This window comes from Tenrec ecaudatus, chromosome 4 (assembly GCF_050624435.1).
Source record: "Tenrec ecaudatus isolate mTenEca1 chromosome 4, mTenEca1.hap1, whole genome shotgun sequence".
Lineage (NCBI taxonomy): Eukaryota > Metazoa > Chordata > Mammalia > Afrosoricida > Tenrecidae > Tenrec > Tenrec ecaudatus.
In genome coordinates, this window is record NC_134533.1 from 135,960,986 (window position 1) to 135,987,173 (window position 26,188).

At 40.6% G+C, this 26,188-nt stretch overlaps 1 protein-coding gene across 1 annotated transcript in view; it reads left to right on the plus strand.

The window, feature by feature from the left end:
- Positions 1-26,188, plus strand: part of SLC9A9 (solute carrier family 9 member A9) — an 826,675-nt gene that overhangs the window by 233,127 nt on the left and 567,360 nt on the right. The window contains exon 6 of the mRNA XM_075546794.1: positions 19,817-19,922. Coding sequence (XP_075402909.1) covers positions 19,817-19,922 — 106 coding nt within the window. The remainder of the gene's footprint in view (positions 1-19,816; positions 19,923-26,188) is intronic.

Genomic DNA, 26,188 nt, shown 5'->3' on the forward strand with positions numbered 1-26,188 from the left:
CTCAGTCTTGTGTTTGTGCATATTGTTGATGCTGCATGTCTACCTGGATGGGATAGGTGGGATAAACAAGCCAGAAGGAAGAACAATGGGGCGACAGTTCCGAGGGGACATGGGAGAGCGAGAGGTGGAAGAAAGGAAGTGGGTGTTAACAAACCCAGGGAAAAGGAAACAACAAGGGACTGAAAATTGATGGCAAGGAGGGTGTTGGCGGTCTGGTAGGGCTTGATCAAGGGCAATGTAACCGAGAGGAATTACTGAATCCTAAATGAAGGCTGAACATGACAGTGGGACAAGAGGAAAGTCAAAGGAAATAGAGGTAAGAACTAGAGGGCAAAGGGCATTTATAGAGATCTAAATACAGGCATGTATCTTACATATGTAAATATCTTACAAATCTGGCTAGACCAGAGCATGTACATGGGTACAGATAAGAGATGGAAACACAGGGAATACAGGACAGATAAACTCCTTGGGACCAATATTGAGAGTAGCCATACCAGGAGGGTAAGGGAAAGGTGGCGGAGAGAGGGGGAACCAATCACAATGACCTACCTATAACCCCCTCCCTGGGGGATGGACAACAGACAGGGAGTAAAGGGAGACATTGGGCAGTGCAAGACAGAGAGGGGGAGGGAGGGGAAATAATGAGGAGCTGATACCAAGGGCTGAAGTAGAAAGAAAATGCTTTGAAAATGATGAGGGCAGCAAATGTACCAATGTGCTTGACACAATGGATGGATGGATTGATGGTGATAAGAGTTGTACGAGACCCCAATAAAAAACATTTAAAAAATGCTTCAGCGTACTGGAAGTGGATAAAACAAGACTCCAGATGTTTTGAGGAAGGGATTCCAGTTACACACTGGAAAACCTTTTGAAGGGATTCAACAGCTCTGTGGACAGCTGGGAAGCAGCTGTGGATGACCGAACTCTCCGGCTCGCTGCTTGGGGAACAGAATGGCTCTGTTTAAATGAAGGCAGTTCATTATCAGCAGCACTCAGAATACAAACTTGTAGAACGGAAGTTTGGAAAGTCAGTGTCCAGCTAACACGTTGCACTTAGGTATTCAAGGAGATGCTATACATCATGCAAATGGGATTTCTGAGGTAGTATTTCTGAAATACCTTTTCATGGAACTAGCAGGGTACTTTAAGGCTTCCCTGAGACTGAGGACAAAACCTGCACAGGGACTAGAGAGTGGGGACTGAGGCACAATAATTAAGGAGACACTCACTCAGGATTGTGCAAAAGTGGACTAACTAACAGAGCGAATGCCTCTCTAAGAGTGAGGTGCCTAGCATGGAAGGGCCCCCAACGTGAGTTATTGGGTCCCAATTGTGATCTTTTTGTTCTCTTGGGAGGAACCATTCTGTTCCTTGACACGAGACTGTCAGTCTCAGTCACACAGCTATGACAAGGGAAGGATTCACCTTCTACCTGATGACTATAGGTAAGAAACCTAAGTTGTTCAACTTGATTTAATAATAAAATAGAGACAACTTTTCCTAACAAACTCTTTCAGATCCTCAAGCAGCTAACTGCATAGTGTTGACCTCTTGAGTTTCATAACTTCTTTCACTAACATGAGTTAATTGCCTACTATTTGCCAAGGACAGTGGAAGGTAGTGGTGACACCTGGCTTTAACAAACATCACCATTAAGTGACACTTAATTTTTATCCAAAAGGTCCGATTCAAAGTTCAAAGACTTGCACGCTACTTTGGGGAGTAGGCAGAGGGAAGTTGATTATTTTTCAAATCCTAAGAAAATGCCTTTATACGCAAGTGAACTTCCGTATTCTTACATTACTTTCCTCTGCAGAAGGGACTAATGTTGAGGGTTAAACTTTCAAAAATGGCAAAGCTAGTTCATGCCGAAGTATCCGCTGTAATATAGTGCTGCAGGAACTGGGTTCTTCTGTCCTTGGCTGACCTTGTAAGAGTGTGACTTGCCATCAGTGTCTCCTAGTTTTTATTTTATTGTGGCAAAATATATGAGGGAGCTCAGAAAAGGGTATGGAAGAATTCCATTATCTTTTAATTCCCCTTCTCCATAAACTTTTTCAACCTTCCCTCATCTACAGCACATTATTTTTAGTCATCTCTGAGTGGTTAATGCAGGGGCATTCATTGTACTTATATATTGTAAAAGCATCACCACTATCCCATTCCAAATTTTTTATCACCCTCAACAGAAACCCAGTTCTGCTGAAGGCTTAAGCAATAGTTCCACATTTCTCCCTCTTTCCAGCCCCTGGTAAAAACCAATATACATTTCTATGTTTTGCCTATTCTAGATATTTCATGTAACTGAGGTCACTCAATATTTGTTGTATGTTTTTGCTTATTTCACTCACAATGTTTTCTAAGCTTACTCTTAATATAGCATGCATCAAGTCTTCATTTCTCTTCATGACTGAGTAGCATTCAATTGTGTGCCCATAGCACATTCTGTTTCTCCATCCACCTGTTGATAAACACTTGATCTAGTTTCGCCTTTTATAATTGTGAACAATGCTGCAGATAATGTTGGTGTACACGCGTCTGTTTGAGTCCCTTCTCTGAATTCTTTTGGATGTACCTAAAAGTGGAATTGCTGGGTCATATGGTAATTCTGGGACCCTGGTGTTGTACTGATTACGAGCTGGGCTGCGCTACACAAGGTCAAGAGTTTGAAATCATTTCTTGGGAGAAACATGAGGCTTTCTACTCCTGTAAAGAAGTACAATCTCAGGAACTCCAGTCCTATGCAGTCGCTATGAGTTGGCATTGACTCAATGGCAATGAGTTTATAGTGATTCTATGTTTAATTTCTGAGCAACTACCAAACCTTTTTCTATAGCAAATAAACCATTTTGCAGCCTCAACAGCAATACACAACTGTCTCAATCCCATCAGCTGTTTTCCTTTTTTTCTTCTTATAATAGCCATCCTGGGGAGGAGGGGACTAATTGGTAATGGCTTTGGTCATCATGAGTCAAAAGACTATGGCAACTACTTTTAGTTGTTTTTTTAATGACAAATAATTGTGAATTATTTTCATGTGCTTACTGACCATTTATATCTTTTTTAAAGAAAAATATCTATTCAAATAACTTGCTCATTAAAGCAATTTATTTATTTTTGTTGTTGTTAAATTGTACAGTGCCTCTTAATATGGTTTTCTCTGAAGCCATTGGAGCCAGACACTGTGGATGGTGAAGCAGAGAGGCAGTGCAAAAAAAGGAAACTCTTAGCAAGATGGTTTGGCACAGTGGCTCCAATAATGGACTCCAACATAGGACCAATTTTGAGGATGGCATAGGGCCAGACAGTGATTTTTTCCTATTTCACATGGGGTTAATATGAGTTGAAACAAACTCTGCGGCACTTAACAACAACAAGCCATTTAACATAAACAAATATCCATTAGGCAAATGATAAAGCCACTCCCTGAGAGTGGTAACTCAGAGCAGAGAAGTAAATTTACTGAGGCTGGGAACGTGGGGGTGGTAGTGGTGTGGGAACTGGGGGAATATAAGACATGGATATTCAGAGCCAGGCACACTGATGTGCTCAATAAATATTTGTTCCTATAGGATGATTGTTGGTTGAGTTGTCTTGACAGTAAATAGATACGGGATTCTGTGGCTGAGAAAGAGGGTGGAGTGGACTGGGACCAAGATTGTTCAGTATGAATGGAATAACTTTAGACATATTTGCAGTGTGCGATGAGAAGAGAACTAAGGAGGATTCTGGGCTATCATCTATATTTTATAGGTGAGTTTGCTGAAGAGGGGCAGGGAAGAGAAGCCAGGGCTGTAGAAGGAAACTGGAGAGACCAACTAACTTTCCTAAAACAAACGAGGAGAGGTCTTAACACTGAGAACGGTTCTACAGCTATCACGTTTTCCAAAGGGGTCAACCAGTCTGACAACCTGGGGAAGAAACCCTGAGAAGGGTTGGGATGGGGAGGGGTCATCATATATAGAATTCTAGGCTTTAGGAAGAGATTTTCAGTCAAAGCTTTATCTCCTTGTTACATTTTTGTTTCATTTTCTGACTCTAAAAACACTGCTTGTTTACTGCATAAAATATTTAAAAAGCTCAAAGAAGAAAATAAGAATGGCTATTGTTTGCTTTTATCATAAATCTACTTATGACTTTTCACTTGCCTTGTGCTAACCCTCAATACCGATTTGGACTTTGTTATTCCCATTTTAACACCAGTTAATCATATTGACTACACTCAACAGTTAGCCAGATAGAATACATTCTGGAAAATAAAGTTATTTCATGAAGTCTAAAGCAATATGAGACACGACATTTCTCACTAACCCAGAGCCCTACAGGGCACAACACTGAAGACACAGTGTGGTAATTGTGTCCGATCTTACCCCAGCACACCCAGGAAAACACTAAGAACGTGCAACACAATAGCAAAGGGAGCAAAGCAAGGAAGTTCCGGAGGAGTACCAAAATTAGTCTTTCGGGCCAGGGCAGGGCACTCCATTAGACTCGACTAGAAAACACTCCTAAAGGTCAACAAACAAACCTTGGACTATCTACAGACTTCTCTTTATTTTGTTGTTTTGTTGCTGCTTTGTTTTGCTATGTCTTGTTTCTGTGCATATTATTATCTCTGTAGGTCTATCTAAATAAGATAGGTTGGATAAACAATCCAGAGGAGAAAACAACAGGACTGACGATTTGGGGGGAACATGGGAGAAAGGGAGGTGGGGGGAAAGGAAATGGTGTTGACAAACCCAGGGACAAGGGAACAACAAGTGATCCAAAATCAGTGGTTAGGAGGGACTAAGAGGCCTGGTAGGGCTTGATCAAGGGCAGTGTAACTGAGAGGCATTACTGAAACCCAAATGAAGGCTGAACATGATAGTGGGACAAGAGGAAAGTCAAAGGAAATAGAGGAAAGAACTAGGAGGCAAAGGGCATTTATAGAGGTCTAAATAAAGGCATGCACATATGTAAATAAATTTATGTGCATATATTTATAGGTTTAGTATAAAGGTTGCAGATGGACATTGGGGCTCCACTCAAGTACTCCCTCAGTGCAAGAACACTTTATTCTATTAAACTGGTATTACATGATGCTCACTTTCCTGACATGATCATTGAAGACAAAGTGGGTGCATAAGCAAATGTAAGACATGACATTGGATGTAAGACATGAAAAAATAATAATAATTTATAAATTATCAAGGGTTCATGAGGGAGTGAGGGAGGGTGGGGAAGGGGGAAAAATGAGCAGCTGATACCAAGGGCTCAAGTAGAAAGAAAATGTTTTGAAAATGATGAGGGCTAAAAATGTACAAATGTGCTTGACACAATGTATGTATGCATGATTTGTGATAAGATTTGTATGAGCCTCCAATAAAATGATTTTTTAAAATATATATAATTGCTTAAGATGAAATCAATTTGTTACCTCACAATCCTGTAGGTCGGAACTAAAGATTGGCTCAGCTGAGTTATCTGTTATGAATCTCAAGGTCAAACGCTGAGATTTTATCAGGAGATTCTAGGAAGACTCAACCTTCATGCTCACTCGGGCTATTCTAAAATTCCAGTTTCTTTAGTTTTGGAATAATATACCTGTTTTCTTAATTGTTACAGGTAAGGTCACCTTTAGCTCTTAGGTTGGACTTAGCAGGTAAGCCCAGGAAAATTGTCTTCCATCTCAAATCCTGATACCGTAATTATGCCAAATGGAAAATCCTTTTGCCGTGTAGCACTACATATTCCATGGTCATTATCTGGGCAGCCATGATTTGATAAAAGAAAAGACTAGAATCTTCTCAGTTTTCAAGTTCATGTAATCATGACTAATACAATTATCTTTGGAGTCGGTTTCTTTCCTTAACTGTATTGATTTAGTGGACCGTGATGATCATTTCACCTACATATAGTTGATGTCTTGGTGACCTATACATACTGTGACTGCTTTCTGGCCACACTGTTTTCCTTTATATTTATCTCAGCAAGTGCAGTCAAACGCTTGGCTACAGTTTCATTTTGAAATGGAAAAAGATGCTTAAACAATAATCCTGAATGGGGAATATTTACACTACAGGGAGAGTCAACTTCTTTCAGATATTGAGCATACTGCAAAGTTTCCCCATTAACCTGCATATGGCTCTTTGAACCCTATCGGTGAGAAAATTGGGTCTTTGTTAAATGTTTATGTTCTTTCCTAATATTAAATTTAGAATAATCCTGTAGTTGCTGCCTTTGGGGAACACTTTAAAGCACTCTCTATACTTGCCCAGGCAGAGGGCAGAAACACATTCCCTAACTGAATACAATTCCAGGTTTTCCCTTAATAGACTTTTTGTCTCTTTCTTGTTTTACTTTTCTTAGTATAAAGCCTCCTTACACTCTGATGACTTTTTTGGGGGAGGGGGGCATCCTTAATGACTATTCAAGGTTGTACCTCTAATATTTAAGAAAAAGAGGAAGATAATTATTCTGGAATAAAATGTAACCACATATAAAATCAAGGAAAAGATGGGTGATGGTCCCTAATTTTACTAGGTTTCCAGATATTGACAAAAATGTGTCTTTCCAAAATATTTACATTAAAAAGAACTAGAATAGATGACAGTATTTTGCTTCTAGACTGAGATTCGAGAAATATGCTAGAAGGATAATACAGAGAGAGTAATTTTCTGCACCTAAACGTTATTTGAAATCCTGTGCCTGTCTTCCAAAAGAGTCATCTGGTTAACATGTGACAAGAGCACAAGTGTAGGGAATGCCTTCCTCAGAATGAACTCTACGAAAGAAAGCCTTTCTCAGAATGAGTTCCAAGTCTACAGAATATGATTTGAGCACCAATTTTCTATTTTTTCAAAGATCGTAGCTAGTATATTAGATGTGTAAATAAGATGTGTCAGACTTTTATGATAATTAGAAAATACCTTAAGGCAGTTGAGCATGTGGGGTATCAGAGCTCTTTTACAACTCTTGAAAATTAGAAAGGATGCAAAGAGTTTTGGGTCATGCATGTTATACCTTTCATTATTTATTATATTAGAATGTGGAAAATACTTACATTTATTTATTTCAAAATCCAAAAAGTCATATGTTAATATAAATATTTTATGAAAAATAAACCTTGTTTTCAAAACAAAATTGGAGAGAATGACATGCTTTAAAGTTTTGCAAATACCTCTGATTTATTATGTAATTCAAGACAGCTGGATCCTCACATCTACTTCTGCAGTCAAGTTGTTGCCATATCACACATCATGCTGCCTCTGGAAAATTCTACTCCACACTAATGAAAGAATAAGAATTAATACCTCAGGTAGCATATTCATATCTGAGGGATCACTCTGAATATGTTTCAGGGATGTTATTTCATTAGGACTCATTTGTCTTATGACACCCTGAATATAGTAGCAATCTATAATTGATCAAGGATTCACGAGGGTGGGGGAAAGAGGAGCTGATACCAAGGGCTCAAGTATAAAATGTTTTGGAAATGATGATGGCAACATATGTACAAATATGCTTGATACAATTGATGTATGGAATGTTATAAGAATGGTGAGAGCCCCGATAAGATGATTTTTTAAAAGAAACCCTGATTAAGGAGGGCTAGGATAAGCAATGAGAAAATACAATATGTAAGCAGTAGAGTATTTACATATAATATGTTCTTCACATTGCTTGTGTATTGCATTTTCTCCTCAGTAACTCAACACCAACAGGAACTAGTCACTACTTAATATTTAGTCATTTCAAATGGTAGCATATGAATAAGAGCTCGTGATACGAAAGGAAGAAATCCAAGCTACACTGAAACCATTAGTCAAAGTAAGGTTCCAGGAATTTATGGAATGCCAATTGAAATTTTCATCAAGCTGATGAAGTCCTGGAAGCATTCACCTGTCTATGCCAGGAAATTTGGAAAACAGCTACTTGTCCAACTGTCTGGAAGAGACCCATATTCAAAGGAAGGGGTGATTCACCAGAATGCTCAAATAATAGATCACTATTATTGATATCACATGCAAGTAAAATTTTGCTGAAGATCACCCAACAGCTGTTGCTGCAGTACATTGACAGGGAGCTGCCAAAGATTCAGGCAGGATTCAGAAGAGGACCTGGAACAAGAAATATCATTACTGGTCTTGACTGAAAGCAGAGAATACCAGCACGATGTTTACTTGTGTTTCATTAACTATGCAAAGTCATTTGTCCGGCTGGATCACCACAAACTATGGATGGCCTTGAGAAGAATGGTTATTCCAGAGCACTTCACTGTGCTCCTGTGGAGAAACCTGCACAAGGATCAAGAAGCAATTGTGCACATGGATCAATGGAATACCACATGGTTTAAAATCAGGAATGATGTATGTCAGCGTTGTATCCTCTCACCGTATTTGTTCAAACTATTTACTGAGAAAATCATCAGAGAAGTTGAATTATATGGATCTATGGATTTTATGACATCTGAATTAAAGGAAGGTTTACCAGCAATCTGCAGATGACACAACCTTGCTTCCTAAATATTTCCTTGAAATATTTGCTAATTAAGATCAAGAACTGTAGTCCTCTGTATGGATTACAACTCAACGCAAAGAAGACCAAAATCCTCACAAATAGATCAGTAGGTAACATCGTGATAAACAGAGAAAGCATTGACATTGTCAAGTATGTCATCTTGCTTGTATCATCAATCAATGCTCATGGAAGCAGCAGTCAAGAGACCAAATAATACATTGTACTAGGTAAATCTGCTGCTTAAAACCTCTCTAAAGTGTTGAAAACAAGGATGTTACTTTGAGGACTAAGTAACACTTGACCCAAGCCTTCGTATTTTCACTCATATGCATGCGAAAGTTGGTCATTGAATAAGGAAGACAAGAAAAAAATGGATGCATTTGAACTATGCTCCCGGTGAAGAATATTGAAAGTACCATAAACTTCAAGAAGAACAAACAACTAGAATGGAAGAAGTGCGACCAGAATGCTCCTTGGTAGAAAGGTGGCAGGATTTCAGCTGTAGTACTTTAGACATCTTAACAGGAGAGACCAGTCTCTGGGAAAGTGGAAAGGAAGTGGTCAAAAGGAAGGCCCTTGACACGATCGATGCCCACAGTGGCTGCCACAGTGGCCTCAGCTATGAGAACAGTGTGCAGACGGCACAGGATCAGGCTGTGTTTGGATCTGCTGACAGAGGGTGCTCCGAGTCCAAACTGGCTCAATGGCCCCTAATGACAACAAGAAAATCATGTCACATCGACATCGAAATAATATACCATCCCTGATGCTTTTATCACTTCTAATTTAAACCGAGTTCAACGAAGTAAACTCACAGTTTATTTTCTACATCTGGCATTGTGTCTCTGACCTAGTTTAGAAGGGTAAGGTTTTCTATTTGTTCTGCTTGGATGATAATTGGCAAATCTTACTGGCAAAACTAGTCCACGTACTGATTCTGCTGCAAGAATCTTTACTGAGAAGGTTTAGGCTCAAAGTAATTCCACAAATTTTATGAAAAATCTCTCCTTAAAATTTTTCTGTGTATAGTATTTCAGGAAACTGATGAAAGTTATGGAAGAATCTTTTCTCTGTGAAAGAGAAAATGCATGTAATAATAAGCACTGTTTGAGATGGAAATTCATCCCATTTATAAGGACACCAGGCCTGACACAGATTCAGCTGCAGTTTTGATTCTTCCTGTGTCAGGGACAAGTGTCAGATGTACTGATTTGCACCGAGAACCATAGTGAACATTCTCCAGGGAGTGCCAGCATTTTGAAAAGGGTGAATGAAGACTCAGCACAAGGAGGGTACTATTATGTGTTGTTGTCCATTGACCAAGGCAGATCTGGTCAGGTTGCTGAGTGCTATCTAATTAAAATATCATTTGTAATTTAAATTCCTTGTAAAATCCCAAGACAACATGGGTCAGACAGCTACTAATAGAGACTTTCATGAGTAGCTGTCACTAAAGCACTCTGAAGATATAGGAGTTACTGAAAGACCCACAAGAAAGTGGCTGGTTGCAGAAATAACAGTAAAAAAAAGCATAACAAAAAATAACCACGACCATCTTTTAATAGGAACAATATTGAGCTGGTTAAGAGATCGGCAAAGTGCAGCTGGAGAACCATATGACGTGGCTATTTCAGTACATACATGTGACTTTGAAGTAAAACTGAAAAATTTTTAAGGATATTATTCAGATAATGGTAATTTCAGTTATTTTAAATATATATTTATGGCTCTCAAATAATTTTTAAATTGTTGTGAGGAACAGATTCGACTTTTCCATCTCAAAAGTTTTCTGGCCGGTGAGCTAGATCATGGAGACCAGGGAGTCAATATCTGTATTTTTATTTCCAGGTATGGTTTCTACCTTTAAGGTGAGAAAAGATTAGTTTTGGTGCAATTAATAGGCTTGGGTAAGGGAGAAGGTTTAAACTAATGGGGAAATTGTTAAGAATATGGTATTTTAGTGTTTAAAAAACAAAATCAAACTTGATACTATGGAAGTGATTCCAACTCAGAGGGATTCGATAGGACAGAGTAGAACTGCCCATGAGGCTTTCCAAGACGGTGCTTCTGTCAGGAGGAGAGAGCCTCGTCTTTCTTTCGTGGAGCTGCTGGGGGGTCTGAACTGGTCACATGGTGGTGGCAGCCCAGTATGCAATGACTGCCATCGGGCTCTCTGTTTCAGTGCAAGGGCTTTTCCTTCGAAGATGGAAATGTCTCCTGTATTTGACCTTAACCATTTTTCATGGAAGTTTAATTAGTTCCTCACAAGAGATGTACTGAATGTTTTCTACCCTCTTCTACCCTCTGACTCACACAGGGCTTTGACACTCAACAATCCCACTTTACTGAAAAGACATATCGTTTCCTTCTACCCTGCCATTGTTCCCTGCTTTCTCTATGCAGCTTCTTTCACCTCTCTTCTCACTGCCAACGAGTCAATTGTCCCATATGTAGGACAGCAGAATTGCTCCTATGGATTCCCAAGACTAAGTGGTTTTTTAAAAATCATTTTATTGGGGGCTCATCCAAATCTTGTCACAATCCATACATCCATTCATTGTGTCAAGCATATTTGTACATTTTTGCCATTATTCTCAAAACATTTGCTTTCTACTTGAGCCCTTGATATCAGCTGCTCATTTTCCCCTCCCTCCCTGCTCCCCCTCCCCCATGAAACCTTGATAATTTATAAATTATTATTATTTTTTCATGTCTTACATCTGATGTCTCCCTTCACCCACTTTTCTATTGTTCGACCCATAATGAGGGAGTTATATGTAGATCCTTGTAATCCATTCCCCCTTTCTACCCTACCTTCCCTCCACCCTCCTGGTATCGCCACTCTACAATTGGTCCTGAAGGGTTCATCTTCCTAGATTCCCTGTGTTTCCAGTTCCTATCTGTACCAGTGTACATCATCTGGTCTAGCCGGATTTGTAAGGTAGAATTGGGATAATGATAGAGGGGGGAAGGAAGCATTTAAGAACTAGAGGAGAGTTGTATGGTTCATCATTGCTACACTGCACCCTGAGTGGCTCGTCTCCTCCCCACGACCCTTCTGTAAGGGGATGTCCAGGTGTCTACAGATGGGCTCTGGGTTCCCACTCCACACTGCCCCTCATTCTCAATGATATGAAATTTTGTTCTTTGAATCCTGATCCCTGAACCCTTCAACACCTTGTGATCACACAGGCTGGTGTGCTTCTTCCATGTGGGCTTTTTTGCTTCTCAGATAGATGGCCACTTGTTTACCTTCAAGCCTTTAAGACCCCAGACGCTATATCATTTGATAACCGGGCACCATCAGCTTTCTTCAACACATTTGCTTATGCACCCGCTTTGTCTTCAGTGATTGTGTCAAGAAGGTGACCATCATGAAATACCAGTTTAATAGAACAAAATGTTCTTGCATTGAGAGAATACTTGAGTGGAGGCCCAATGTCCATCTGCGACCTAAATACTACCTTAACACTAAACATATAAATACATACCCATAGATCTATTTCCCAAGACTATACATTTTTTATGGGAGAAAGCCTCATCCTTCTCCTAGAATGGCATGGAGCAATTAGCTACAGGGCCTGTGGCAAATTTTTCTCAGCCTAAAAGAGAAACACTTGCTTGGTTTTCTGTCTTGTTAGCTTACTGCTGTTCCACTCTCTGTTCCTCACCATCACTCATTCCAAATTATAGTCTACATTCACTGACTCTTTCCATCTAAAGACCATTGCTATATAATTGCTGAAACTATTTTCTCAGAAATAATCAATGATTCCATAGTACTTCTCTGTTGGTTAAACTCTGTTGTCCAGGACTCTTACCTGGGAACAGTTATGTGTATGTGGTAGGAGGGGAAAATAGAGTAAATCACTAACTAGAGCATTAACTTGCAATCAGGGGGAGGTGAGCAAATACGATGAAGGCAAATTAAGACATTGGCAATAATACAAGAGTGAAAGACAACAGAGGTAAATTCTACTTTATACAATTTCTGCAGTAAGAGTAACGACAATAATCTATAAATAGATATATAGACATATAAGTGGAACAAGTGTTGGAAGAAGAATGGAACTGTGTTAGTTTGGCTAGACTAGAGACATAAATTCATAGACACTCATATGAGTCTAGGAAAGAGCTTTGTATACAAGAGCAATTGAATATTGAGAAAACATTCGGCCCAGTCCAGATCAATTCCATAAATCCAATATTAGCCCACATGTCCAATATCAATCTATAAATTCCTCTTCTGACTCACGAAACACAAGCAATGATGCCGAATGCAGGAAGAACACAAGCCAGTGGGTGGAAAGCCTTTTGTCCAGTAGCAGTGGTAGCATCTCAGAGCTGACAGGGGTCTCCACATGGCTCCTCCAGTGCCAGGGCTCTGGTTGCATCAGTGTGATGTCTCACAGGCAGTGAGTGAGTGTGTCCCACCTCCAGGGAGCTATTTATCTCCTAAGTGCAACAGCCTAAACTCCACTCCTTCCCTCTTAAGTCTCAAATTGACAACAGATTATGTTACTACCACCGGATCTATACCCAAAGGTCTATATAGAGATTTAGCACAGGATTTTTCAACATATGTATTTACATATGCCATAATTGCATTCATTAACATAGAAGAAGTATATAATATATATATAAGTATCTATATTATACATGTATAAATATAGTAAAAAATGCAGGGGTCAACATTATAAAAAGTCTTGGCCATAATCAAATATTCTTATCTTAAGGAACATCACAGTCAACTGGAGCGACATAGTCCACAAAGAAAATGTGCTACATCTTGCTTCAGTGAGTAGGATCGTTACATGGTACAACTATTGGTCTTTCTGTATGTGGAGCAAAGCAGAGTGAAGGAAATCAGACTCTCAAAACCCCACTCTGCCATAGAGCCGATGACAGCTCATGGTGACCCTTTTGTACAGAGTAGAACTGTCCCTGGTGAGTTTCCATGACTGACTTTTTACGGAAGTAGAAAGCCCCATCTTTCTTTTGCAGAGTGGCTGGCGGTTTCGAACCGCTGACCTTGAAGATTACAGGCCAATGTGTAACCACTATGCCACTAGGGCTTCCTAAGAAAATCAAAGACACATGAGAACAATTAGCTCAAAGTTCTGTTGCAACATGTGAACCTCAGCTTCCACGAAACTGAGACCCTGAAAACTAGATGGTCCCAGCTAACACTTCACACTGCTCTGATAGGGATGACATTAGAATGTCCAGGGTACGTGAGAGAAAAATGTTGAGCCAAAAGCAAAATCAAAGTAGTCTAGCCTTAGTAGTTCACTAGAGTCTGGTGGGACACATAGGACTATGATGGCCCTTAGACACCTTTCATACCTGGAACTGAAAAAAATCCCATGACTCAATTTTCAGCCAAATAACAGGTCAGTACTGGTTTCACTAGGGAGATACACACTTCAGAAATAATCAACTGTTTGCAACGAAAGGTGTGGCATTTTCTGGAAGACTTGCAGAAAGCAGGAACGGGGTAGGAAAGAGGGGGGAACGGGAATGAGAAACACAGGATAGGAGTGAGGTAAGTACAATAAAGTATGACAAATGAAAAAGCAGCCAACTCTCCTGACTTAAAAATAAAAGGTTAAAAGAAATACTCTTCTCCCCTTGGAATGCACACGGGGTCTGGAATGTTCCTGCGCTAGGGAAGGCTGCCTTAACAAGCACTGCTTCTTAGCGCAGCCCCAGGCCTGAGCTGTCCCCATAAGCCCAACAAGGTCTGGGCAGAGCTGGTAGGCGCATATTCATAGCTTATTGAAGAGATTGTCTCCAGGGAAAATGTGACAGAGAATTTTGGACATTGTGTGTAAGATTGAGCCCTGCCAGAGGGATAATTAAATGCATTTTTAAAAAGATCCAAGCTCAGCAACAAAGTGGGTGGCTAATTTCCTGACCCACCTTTTAGACTCATTTGTGGTCTCAGCAAATACTCCGGCTAGTAAGGCACACTGCCGGCCTTTATTTTCATGCAGCCGCATTTTGTCTCAGGAGATGGAGGAATGTGCAAAGTCACTGCTTTCTCTTTTGTGTGGGATACCAGTTATGAGTTGGAACTCAGTTCTTTGAGCACAAGGAATCGTGGGAGTGCCAGAGGCCTTTTAAACAAAACTGATTATTCAATTAAAGGGCCTTCCTCCCGAAGGCACAAAGCTCTCAATGAAACTGTATGGAGTACAATTTCATAGCTGGGGGAATTCGGAAAGGATCCCATGGTTTTACATCCCTATTTGTGACCCTGTGAACTCTTTCTGGGGGTGGAAGTGAACTTCCAATCATCTCTAGAGCATGGAAATATGAATGTCAGCAATAGAGTTACCATGATAGAATTTTCCAGCTTAAGAATATGTTTACCTTTATTCCCTAGAAGGCTAGCAAATTGAACATGCAAAGAATGAAAACCTCCGATTGAATCCTTTGCCTTTAATCAAATGCAGAAGCTTGACACTCTCTGGAGAGGTTGCTTCGTGAAGAAACACCACGATCTTCAAACACCAAAACCCCACCGCTAAACACACTGACTTTTTCTCTCTCTGTCTGCTGTTTTTTAAAAAACAAACTTTTATTGTATTAAATGGAGATTTACATTGCAGATCTTAAACATTCTGTTCAACAGTTTAAACCACTAATCAATCTGCAAAGTAGTTTATCTTTCACCTGCTCCTTGATTTTGCTTCTTTCTCTTGTGGACTACTGTCTTCCATTTCACTCAACTTAACTCCAGTCAGTTTGTCCAGGGGTGGGCAAACTTTTGAGACAGAAGAGCAAATTTCCTGTCCCTCACAGCAATTTAAAATGTATTTAGAGCCATAAGTAGATTTTACAAGCAAACAAAATCATCATTATATGAATAATATACTTTATGTTTTTTAAAAAATGTATGTCACAGCCATATATGCACATATAGCCCCTGGACTCTAACCCATTGCTTTATCTTTCCTCCCTGCTCTCCCTCAATTGACAGTGTCCAAAGACAGTTCTTTTGGGTATGAACATTATATATATATGTATATATATGGCAAATATTATATATAGAGAGAGAGAGATTGATAGATCATACAGCTATCAATCTCTCTATATAGATCATATATGTAGATCTCTCTATATATAGAGCATCTATCTATCAATCTCTCTCTCTCTCTCTCTATATATATATATATATATATACATATATATATATATACTATTTGCCATTTTGTGATGGGCTAATTTTGGTCAACTTAATATTCTCAGCTCCATCCCTGTCATGAGGTGATTCTTGGTTTGGGTTTGGTCCTTGCTTTTTAGTGGTGCATAGTATTCCATTATATGGATGTACTAGTTTCTTTATTCTTTTATTGATGGGCATTTAAGTGGTTCCATCTTCTTGCTATTGTGAACAGTGCTGTGATAAGCATGGATGTGTATGTTGTCTGTTTGTGTTATGATTCTTAGTTCTTTAGGATCTATATCCAGCAGAGGGATTGCTGGATGGTGTGACATTTCTATTTCAAAATAGGAGGCCTGCCTATTCAATTAGAACACTGAATTGATTCTATATCTTATAAAATGGGATCTGGCCAATTGTCATACCAATGTATGATATTTTCTGTTGTCTCTTCTATCCCAAGCTTAATTTTTAATTCAATACTCTTTCCTCTAGAGTATTGAGGAAATTGTTAGTAAATAAGTATTTATTTACAGAAATGCATAATGCATTTGGTTTCTAGCTAACATGTGAATACTTCAGATCAGGCTTGGTAAATGCACAGCGTGCATGTCATGCTCTCCTTTGTCCACTAGGGGGTTCCCGAGAAGAGTAGGAGAAGCATGGGCAAAAGCGGGTAACGGGTTAAGCATTGGATTGTTAGCCACTTGCTTGCCAATGCGTCAAACTCGCTATCTGTGCTGAGGGCAAAAGATAAAGCTGATGATTTCCTGTCTCAGCAATCCCAGAGAAAGCCGTTCTACTCTGTGTTATAACGATGTGTTGCAATCCAGTCAATGGCAGTGGGTTTGTTTATTTTCTTCACTCCCCCATGAGCTGTCTTCATTCCCTAGTGTCTCACGTAAGCACTCTTCTCTTTCTCCATTCCTCATGCAGACATCTCAGCCACTCTCATGACTTTGTTGAGTCTGTATATATGTAAGATCCATTTTTCCCTTTCTGCCATTAATTTGGTTTGAATTCCACCCCATTTCCATCTTTCTTCTTGAATTCTCCCCTTGAAATTTCACCTATTTAAGTCAACCTATTCAAAGCCAGACTCACTGTATTCCCCTGCTCAATTACTGATTGCTTTTTTGTAGCCCATCTACTGATTACGCAAGGTTGAAACTCAGTCTCTCCTTGCTGTTTCTCAAGTGCAAGAACTCAATAAACCAAACCAAAACATGGCCATTGCGTCACTTCTGATCCAACTCATCCAACTGAGACTGCCAATCTTTAAGTAGCACACAGGCTCCTCTTTCTCCTACAAAGCAACTGTTGGGATTTAGCCTCTTAGTTTTCGCAGCTGGGAACTTAACCACTGCCCCACCAGAGTGTAGGCACCAAGACCCACTAATTCTCCGTCCAATATATCTTGGGATGGAGGCTCTGCTCTGTCCTCACTGGCGTTACCTTTCTTCCATTCATGCAGTATTCATTGAGATGCCCTGGTGTGTACTGAGCAAACAGTGAACTGCTCAGGGCAGGGTCAGGGATTCTAACCCAGCACTCAGTTTTCAGGAAAAAAGAGTGGCCGCTCCTGTAAAGATTTAAACATCTTTGAAACCCAAAGGAGTTATGAGTCCGAACTGATTTGATGGCAGTGGTTTGGGGATGTTTAGTCCTAGCGGTGTTGTAGGCTAGGCACTGGGCTGCTAATTGCAAGGTGGGTGGTCCAAACTCAAAGATGTTCTGTGGGAGAAAAGTGAGGTTGTCTACTCTGGCAATATTTACACTTTTGAAAGCCTCTAGGGGGAGCCTTTCTCCTCTGAGACTGAATCAGCTCCATGGCAGTGAGTTTGAAGTATGGTTAGAACGAAGGCCTAAGGGCTAGTGGCAAAGAAAGAAGATGAGAGCCAAGGAACAAGTGAAGGTCGCAGAACTGTAGTCGCAGGTTTCTCAGAACCTAAGGCAGTGGGTGTGCTGAGAGGAGCCCTCTCTTCAGGCCTGAATCCAGAGTGCCTCATCTTGCCAGAAGTGTTGGGAAAGCTCCAGTCACATGTCCACCTGCCCTCTAACTGTTTGTTGCCTTCTCCTGATTTCCAAAGCTCCAATTGGATTCTGTCACCTGTGACAATAGCCCTCTCTTGACTCCCGCTTTGGCAGGGTAAGCACTGATGATGCCGTCGATGATGATGCCGTTGTTCTTAGGATGCTGTTGCTCATGATGTCGTTGTTCTTGATGATGCCGTTGTTGATGATGCTGTTGTTCTTAGGAGGTGCTGGGTTGGTTCTGACTTATAGGCTCCTTTGCACAACAAAATGAAACACTGCTCAGTCCTGTCCCATCCACAAAATTGTTGTGGAGTCCATTGTTGCAGCCACTACGTCAATCCATCTTGTTGAGGGCCTTCTTTGTTTTTGCTGCCTCTCTACTGAACCAAACATAATGTCCTTCTCCAGGGACTGGTCTCTCCTGACAACTTGTCTGAAGTATGTAAGACCTGGTTTTGCCATCGTCTCTAAGGAGCACTCTGTCTGTACTTCTTCCAAGACAGATTTGTTTGTTCTTTTGTCAGTCTATAGTACTTTCAATATGCTTTGCCAGTACTACAACTTCTTGACACTACTCAGGAAATATTCAAATGCTGACCTCAGCTTGTATCTCTTACTCTGCCCACCTTTCTTACAGCATATTTAGGAACCTCAAAATTTTGGACCAACCCCTTTGTTGCCCATTCAGTAGTAAAAACTACTTCCCTGACATTTTCAATATAAATAATTTGTTTCCCCTTTTAAACTCTTGCAGCCAATAACTTTATTAGCAATTAGCAGACACCATTGTAATGATTTATTTGAGATCAAGGGAAGAACGTGTTCTAAGTGTATTTTTACAGTAAAACTGTCATACGCCGCTGGTTCGATAACCTGCCACAAGGTCTGGAGACAGCCGATGCACTGCTCCCCAAACTTGGATTTAGCTTCAAGCAGGGGTGGTAGGGATGGATTAGATCCACTTTGCCAGATTCTGTGTCAAGCAACTAATCATGTCACCAAGCAAAGTGGCCAATTATTGTTTATAAGAAGGAAATGAAGGGGCAGAAATGAAAATATCCACTTTACCTTAAAAGTACCATCAGTATCACTTCCATCATCCGCTTTCCCCCTCTGGCAATCAATTAAATGGATCATTTTCCTCCTGATTGCTGTCCTTATTTGCATAACTGTTGTAGACTTCAAGACACTGAATCATGTTGATGAATACAGGTAATCAGCATCAATCATTACTGTCCTGACACCCTCACTGAAGCTCATGGTATGTCCAGGGCATATAGTAACTATGCAGCAGATCAACTGAGACCAATATCAAGGTGGCCTTCTTAGGGACTTTGCATCATCTTTATAGACAAATGCGGCCTCATTCCCAGAGTGAGAGATCCAGCTGCTTACCAGGTCTCCCTTTACTGAAATTGCACTGCAAACATAGTCCTTTATTCATTCACTCACTTATTCATTGTTTGCCAAGTACCGGGTGATACAAAGTCGAACCCTTTCTATAGTTTGAATCAAATGCAATGAGCATAAAGAAGTCCTTGCTGAGGGAGGGAGAGGACCTCTGGAGAAACCCTTCAACATTGAATCAATGCAATATAAATAATTACATTCTCTGTGTGTGGGCTTACATATATGAGGAACAGTAGGCTGGTGGCAGATAGATGAGGAGCATTGTGGTCCTGGAGAGAGACGAAAGGGCGGAGGTATGTGGGAAGCCTTATGACAATAACGGTTGGCGTTGACTCGATGGACGTGAGTTTGGTTGGTTTAGGATGCGATTGGGAAATGCCGGAAAATAAAAGAGTGCGGCTCCAAGGGGTAAACAAAGGGACACAAGGGGCCAGAGGGAGATGCTGTTGGGGAGGTGAGCAGGTGTAGATTGTAGAAGTGAACGAGCTCCAACTGTTTTCTGGCAGCAACAGGAAGCCAGATCAGTCTCAACCCAGGAGAGTGATAGACTGATTTTCAAATAAAGTCTGTTATCAGTATAGAGAATGAATTTGAAAAGGTCAGCATTCAATAAATGCCTTTTAGAAGTGACCACAACTAATGAAACAGCATGGTTTCCCAACTAACTCGGGCTGTCTATGCATGTCTCCCTAGTGACGGTGCTGGCTATTTTCCACGAACTACACGTTGACCCTAGCCTGTACACACTCTTGTTTGGGGAGAGCGTGTTGAATGACGCGGTGGCCATAGTCCTTACATAGTAAGTACCATTTTTGCTTGTGCTTCTTTTACCATGTGAACTATGCTTATTCTTGGAGGTAATTCTTGATGGTGCTAATAAGCAACTTCTCTCCTGTGCCATAAAGATCAGATTTTCTAGATTTTAAGGAATTGTTATCAAAGAAAATCTATGACAATGGGCATGTGTTAGTCTGGGTACTTTAGAGAAACAAATCCACAGAAACTCACGTATAAGAGGGAGTTTTATATAAAGGTTAAGTGCGCATCAAGAAAACATCCCAACCCAGTGCTGCCCAAACACATTAACCCATATGTCTGACACCAATCCACAAAGTTCTCCTCCATCTCACAAAATACACACAGTGACGCCGATTGTAGGAGGAAAGCCAAATCAGTGAACGTGTAAGCATCTCAGCGCTGGCAGGGGTCTCCACATGGCTGCTCCAGCACCCCAGGCTGCATCAGGATAGGTCCATGCGGCTTCTCCTCAGGGAAGTCTTGAAGGAAATGAACCTTGGCAGCCAAAGCAGGGGACTGGCTAAGGCAGCTGTACCCTGGTCTGACCGCAAACTAGAAAGTTGAGGCTCACTGAGCCATTTATCTCACTGCCCTTCTCTGCCCACATGTGTTTATCAACCAGGTTGGCATAATAAACTTTAACTATCTCAGGGCACAATGCATTAAGCACCTAATTTCTAACATAATTAATGAGTTTCATGTTTCTAGCTATTACAAGATACTGCCCAGAGGGTAACATGTTTCCCTGTCAATGCATATTACTTAGCTGATTCTCTTTGGGTTCCTAAAATGCACCAAAATGAACTTTCTTCATTTCAAATCAATATCATCTATATTTTTCCTTTGTCCTATGCAAGCTATTTTCCAGCCAATTGGCTAATGGAAATCTTTGTATTTAAAGTCAGTTTGGCAAATTGGAGCTAGGACTTGAAGGTCAGAATGCTCCTTATAGCTCAGTGCAAATGCAATGCTTCATAGGAACAAATCCATCTTGAATCATCACAGGATGAGCGGAGGGGACAGTGGTTCAACTAGGAGGGAATGTAATTTTCCCTTCATCTTAGAAGAATTTTATCTGTGAGCTGAGAACCGGTACTTTTTTCTCATATCCTCTCAGACAGTAGCCATTTATATTTAATAAATGCCACTTTGGTGACTTCCACTATGTCAGAGGTCTCCTCTCCATTTTAGATTAAGACCAACAATTTGGGCAACTGTCACATATCCCAAAGGAAAGTAGCTATCTGATAATTAGATGTGACAACAGGATTCTATTCAGGGTGTTAATTGCTTCAAATGCTCTTGAAAACTTATTGTCAAATAACAAAGGGGTTTTAAAAGTCAGATCTCACTGAAGGAAGCAGGATAAATGGAGCTAGACTGCTCCCTTTCTTCCTCCTGCCAGCTGACATTTCTTAAGGTTGCCCTCCCCAGAGTTGAAACGGGAGTCTGGAACTCTCAAGTGAGAGTCTCCAAGCACACTGATATTCTACCTGGCCACTGCAGAAATGCCTTTCCTGTATCCTTAAAGAGAATATCAGTGAGTACAAACTAAGAGCAAAAGCCATGGCAGATTCACAAATATGAAACTGTGCTTTCAAAGAAACACTGAGAACATTTCATTACATCAAGAACCCTTCCCGAGGAAACACTAGCATTCAATGAACACTGAAGAAGGGTAAACTGTGCTGAGTCCTTCCTTTTAACTTCCCGAGCTGCCAAGTTAAAAAGGGCAAGCCAAGCCAACCCACTAAAGAGCAACGGAGCGTGGGAAAGAGTCACGTGGCTACAACGGAGGGAAGGCTCGGGCCTTTCTGTTCAGCTTTACCATTCTCAGTGGTTTCCCTTTAAAAATAGAGACTCAGACTCTTGAGGGTGAATGTCAATGCTGTTAGCATAAGCCTAGGGTGGGGCTTGAGGGTGGAAAGTATTTTGAAATGGTCTATTTAGTGTCTCCTCAGTTCAATTTGTGATTGTTTTTGGTAGTGCCAGTGGTGTGCCTCTTCCCCCTCCCCTCTATCCCTTCCCCACACCCTCCCCACCCACTGTTATGCATTTCAATAGTAAAAAATAATGCTTTTACTCTGTATCAAGATCTATTTCTTTCTCAGAATAAGGTATTTGCCATTCTAGGGGAAATGCAAATCCTGTGTAAAAACAATAGATAGTTGACACTGAGCCCAGTTCATGGTGACTCAATGTGTTTCATGACAAAACTGTCTTTTACAGAGTTTTCAACAGGTGATTTTTTTGGGGGGGGCGGGGGGGAGTAGCTTACCAAACCTTTCTTCCTAGGCACCTCTGGGTAAACTCAAATCTCTAACCTTTTGGTTAGCTTCAAGCATTTGTGCCACTCATGTAATCTGTAGACTGGCCCTGGCTTGGTCTTCTAGAGCTGTGGTAACAAAGCACCCTGCAGCAGATGGCTTTAAGCAACAGAAACAACAGTTGCACCATTCCCAAGGCTAGCCATTCAAAGGCAAGGTATTAGCAGCAGCATGCTATCTACTAACATTCCTGAGGAAGATACTGTGTTAGTCTGGGTACATTAGAGAAACAAATCCACAGAAACTCATATGTATAAGAGAGAGTTTTATATATAAGGGTAAGTGGACATTAAGAAAGCATCCCAACCCAGTGCTGCCCAAGCCCACAAGTCCAACCTTAGCCCATATGTCTGACACCAATCCACAAAGTCCTCCTCCATCTCACAAAACACACACAATGATACTGACTGCAGGAGGAAAGCTGAATCAGTGAATGTGTAAGCATCTCAGCTCTGATAGGCGTTTCCATATGGCTGCTCCAGCATTCAGGGCTGCATCAGCGTAGGTCCATGTGGCTGCTCCTTGGGGATGTCTTGCAGGAAGTGAGCCTTGCCAGCTGCAGTAGGGAACTAAGGCCTCTAACCACCAGAAAGTAAGAGACCCGAAAACTAGAAAGATGAAGCTCACCAACCCCTTTATCTCTCTGCCCTTCAATTAATCCCACGTGTTTATCAGCCAGGTTGGCACCATAAACCTTAACTATCTCAGATACTTTCTTGACATGTAGTTTCTGAGAGAGCCACATCTCTCTGTCCCTCCATGTGTGTTCTCCCCTTTCATAGGAACACTACTCAGATAGAATTAGGACCCACTCTACTCTATAAGAAGCCATGGTGATGGTGTAGGCTGTGTCGGGTTGCTAACCATAAGTTAGCAAGAGTTCAAATCTTGGGAGAAAGATGATGTTATTTGTTCCCTTAAAAACCTACAGTCTAAGGAACTTTAATATGCTGTGAGTCCACATAGAATTGAGGGACTGTGTTCTACTCCTGTAGAACCTCATGTTAATTTAACTGCTAATAACTTCCAAGACCCTGTATCCAAATAAGGTCACATTCATAGGTATCAGGTATTAATATATAGATGTATTGTTTTAGAAAACCATTCGGTCCATAACAGACCCACAGAGTTTGAACTTTTAAAATAAATGTACTCTTAATTTAGGAACAGAAGCCCTGGTGATGTGGTGGCTATGCATTGTGCTGTGATCCATAAAGTCAGCAGTTCAAATCCACCAGCAAACTCTGCAGTAGAAATTTAGGGTTTTCTACTCCTGTAAAGAGAGTCTCAGAAACCCACAGGGGCAGTTCTACCCTGTCTTATTGTGCCGCTAGGAGTTGGCATCTATTCGATGACAGTAGGTCTTCTCCCCAAGGCATTTGGGCCCCAATATCCCCTTTTATGAGTTGAACTGCCTCTGCAGAAGAGAGATGAAGCTTTCTGCTTCCACAAAGGGTTATATTCTCAGAAATCCACAGGGCCAGTTCTACTCTGTCCTATAGAGTCACTGTGAGTCAGAGTTGCTTTGATGGCAGAATTGTTTGAGTGCCTTTCATGACCGCGAATGAGTGGATAGAGTTACCATCATCTGTTGCTTACCACCGCCTCGTCCTTGCTGGACTTTCCCAGAGTGACGCTCCACTGTTTCTCACTAATTCCTTAAACTTAGTTGACAGCACATATGACCATCTCTTTTTATACATCTCCTTAAATACACATATTCTTTCTTCTTATTTTTAAAAAAATTCTTCTCAAAATCATTTAAAGGTTTTCTATGACTTTCAGAATGAAAATTTAAACATGTGTCTTTGTGTTTCTCTCTCTTTCTCTCTTTTTTTTTTTCTACCAAGCACGGTGACATTGCATTCCTAGTGACAACTCCATTCTTTGACACACACAAAGGTCACTTTCTTCTGGCTGCCAACACCAGCTCCTTTTTCTTCCTAGTCAAATCTTCCAACACTTACCTCAGTGTCCTCCTTCAGGACCCACTTACCCACAGACTGAGCCTTGGCTTCCCACCTGCAGGCACAGCCACCGGTTCCCTTAAGGCACACAGCATTGCAATCTAACTACAGATTTGCCTTCCTAGCTGGTGTCTTTCTGAAAGCATAAGCTATGTAATGAAGCATTTATTAAAACAGTGCTTCTCAACTTTCCTAATGTCGTGACCCTTTAATACAGTTCCTCATGTGTGGTGACCCCCAACCATAAAATCATTTTCATTGCTACGTCATAACTGTAATTTTGCTACTGTTATGAATCGGGCAACCTCTGTGAAAAGGTCGTTCGACCCCCAAAGGGGTCACAACCCCCAGGTCGAGAACCGCTGCTCTAGAAGAATGAATATTTTCCCTTCTGTGTCTTTGCTGTCTAGCCCCGCCTCTGTGTGGGTGTGACGTCTGAGAACAGTGACTGCGCTGTTCTTGTGCCGCAGGGGCAGGCCGAGCTATACATTTGGATATGGAATTGTGTATGAGAAGAATCCCGAACCGTCCTCCAGTAAATTCCTTGGCAATGCCTCGCGAGTCCTTGGGATGGCCAAAAGCCTTCACTTGTCTTATCTTCCTCCAGAAAACCTCCTTCAGGACCGTTCAGTATTTAAAAGCATAGTTTTTTTTTTGTATTGTCACAATATACTGCTCTCATATTTCCATTAAAAGTGCAGTAATATTGCTACATTTTACATTGACTTAGCTTTTCTAAGCAAGTGACTAATTTTACATTTTTTTCTTCAGTTAAATAAGTTCTGAATTTCAGACAATGGATTTGTCATTGAATTGGATGGTGATGCTCGTGTACACAGCAGCAGGGAGCAGGTGGTATTCTTATAATGTATAGTAATTGTCCTAGTTTTCTAGGGTTGTTTTAACAATAGACCACAAAGTGGGTGCCTTGAGAGAATAGAAATTAGTTTTCTTACCGTTTGGGAGACAAGAAATCCACCAGGGCAACAGTTCTTGGGGAGCACCCAGTGGCCCCGAACATTCCTTGACAGTCCTTGACTTGGAGATAGAATCTCACAGGGTTTTTTCCCACTGTGCATGTGTGTCTCTCCATATCTGATTTTCCTTTGTGTGAGATAAAAAGAGAAGAGATTAGGTTTAGGAGCCCCCCTACTTCTGTATGACCTTATTAACATAATAATAGAATACGTCTCTTTCCAAACAGGGTGAAAGTTACTGGTACAGAGGTTAGAACCTCAACGTATCCATACCAGTGGCTCAGCACTATTCTTAGAATAAAATAATTTCATAATTTATGTGTGTGTTCTCTTTGGTAAAGTAATTTATTTAACATAAAAGTCTTAAAAGTGTCTTACCTGTGGCCCATATAGTTACTTAAAGCATATTGGGAATTTCATGCACAAACATTTATACATAATTGTTCTTGAATGACTTCCAGATGATACATTTTCATTTACATCAGTTGTTTAGTAGACTCTAAAAGAAGGCAAATAAACAATTAAAATGGCCTTAAGGAGTGTATGTGTTTTTATTAATCCTGAACCAAAAAATTAATTTTAGAGTCAGCATGAGAGATAGAGCTTAAAATTTGAAGTAAAAAGATTTGATGTCAACATCTCTATTAATTAAAATTGTAGCAATTATTATGGTTGATAGAAAACCAATCCAAAATTGGCACGCACAAAAAATGAATTTATTCTTGTCTGATGCAACTCAATTGGGTTAGAAATGGCCACAAAATATCTTATAAAATGATCAGTATTCATTCTTTCTTCACTTGACTTCTTTTTGGTTAGCTTCCTCTCAAGATGGCTTCTACCATTTCTCAACATTGTATTATTTTTCTTCAAGATAATGGACCAAGAAATCTTTGTTCCTCAGTTCCAAGCCCAAATCTTAGTATACATTATAGATTCTGATGTGGTTCCAAATTCACTTGAAACCAATTAGTGAGGTGAGAAGATTGTACCATG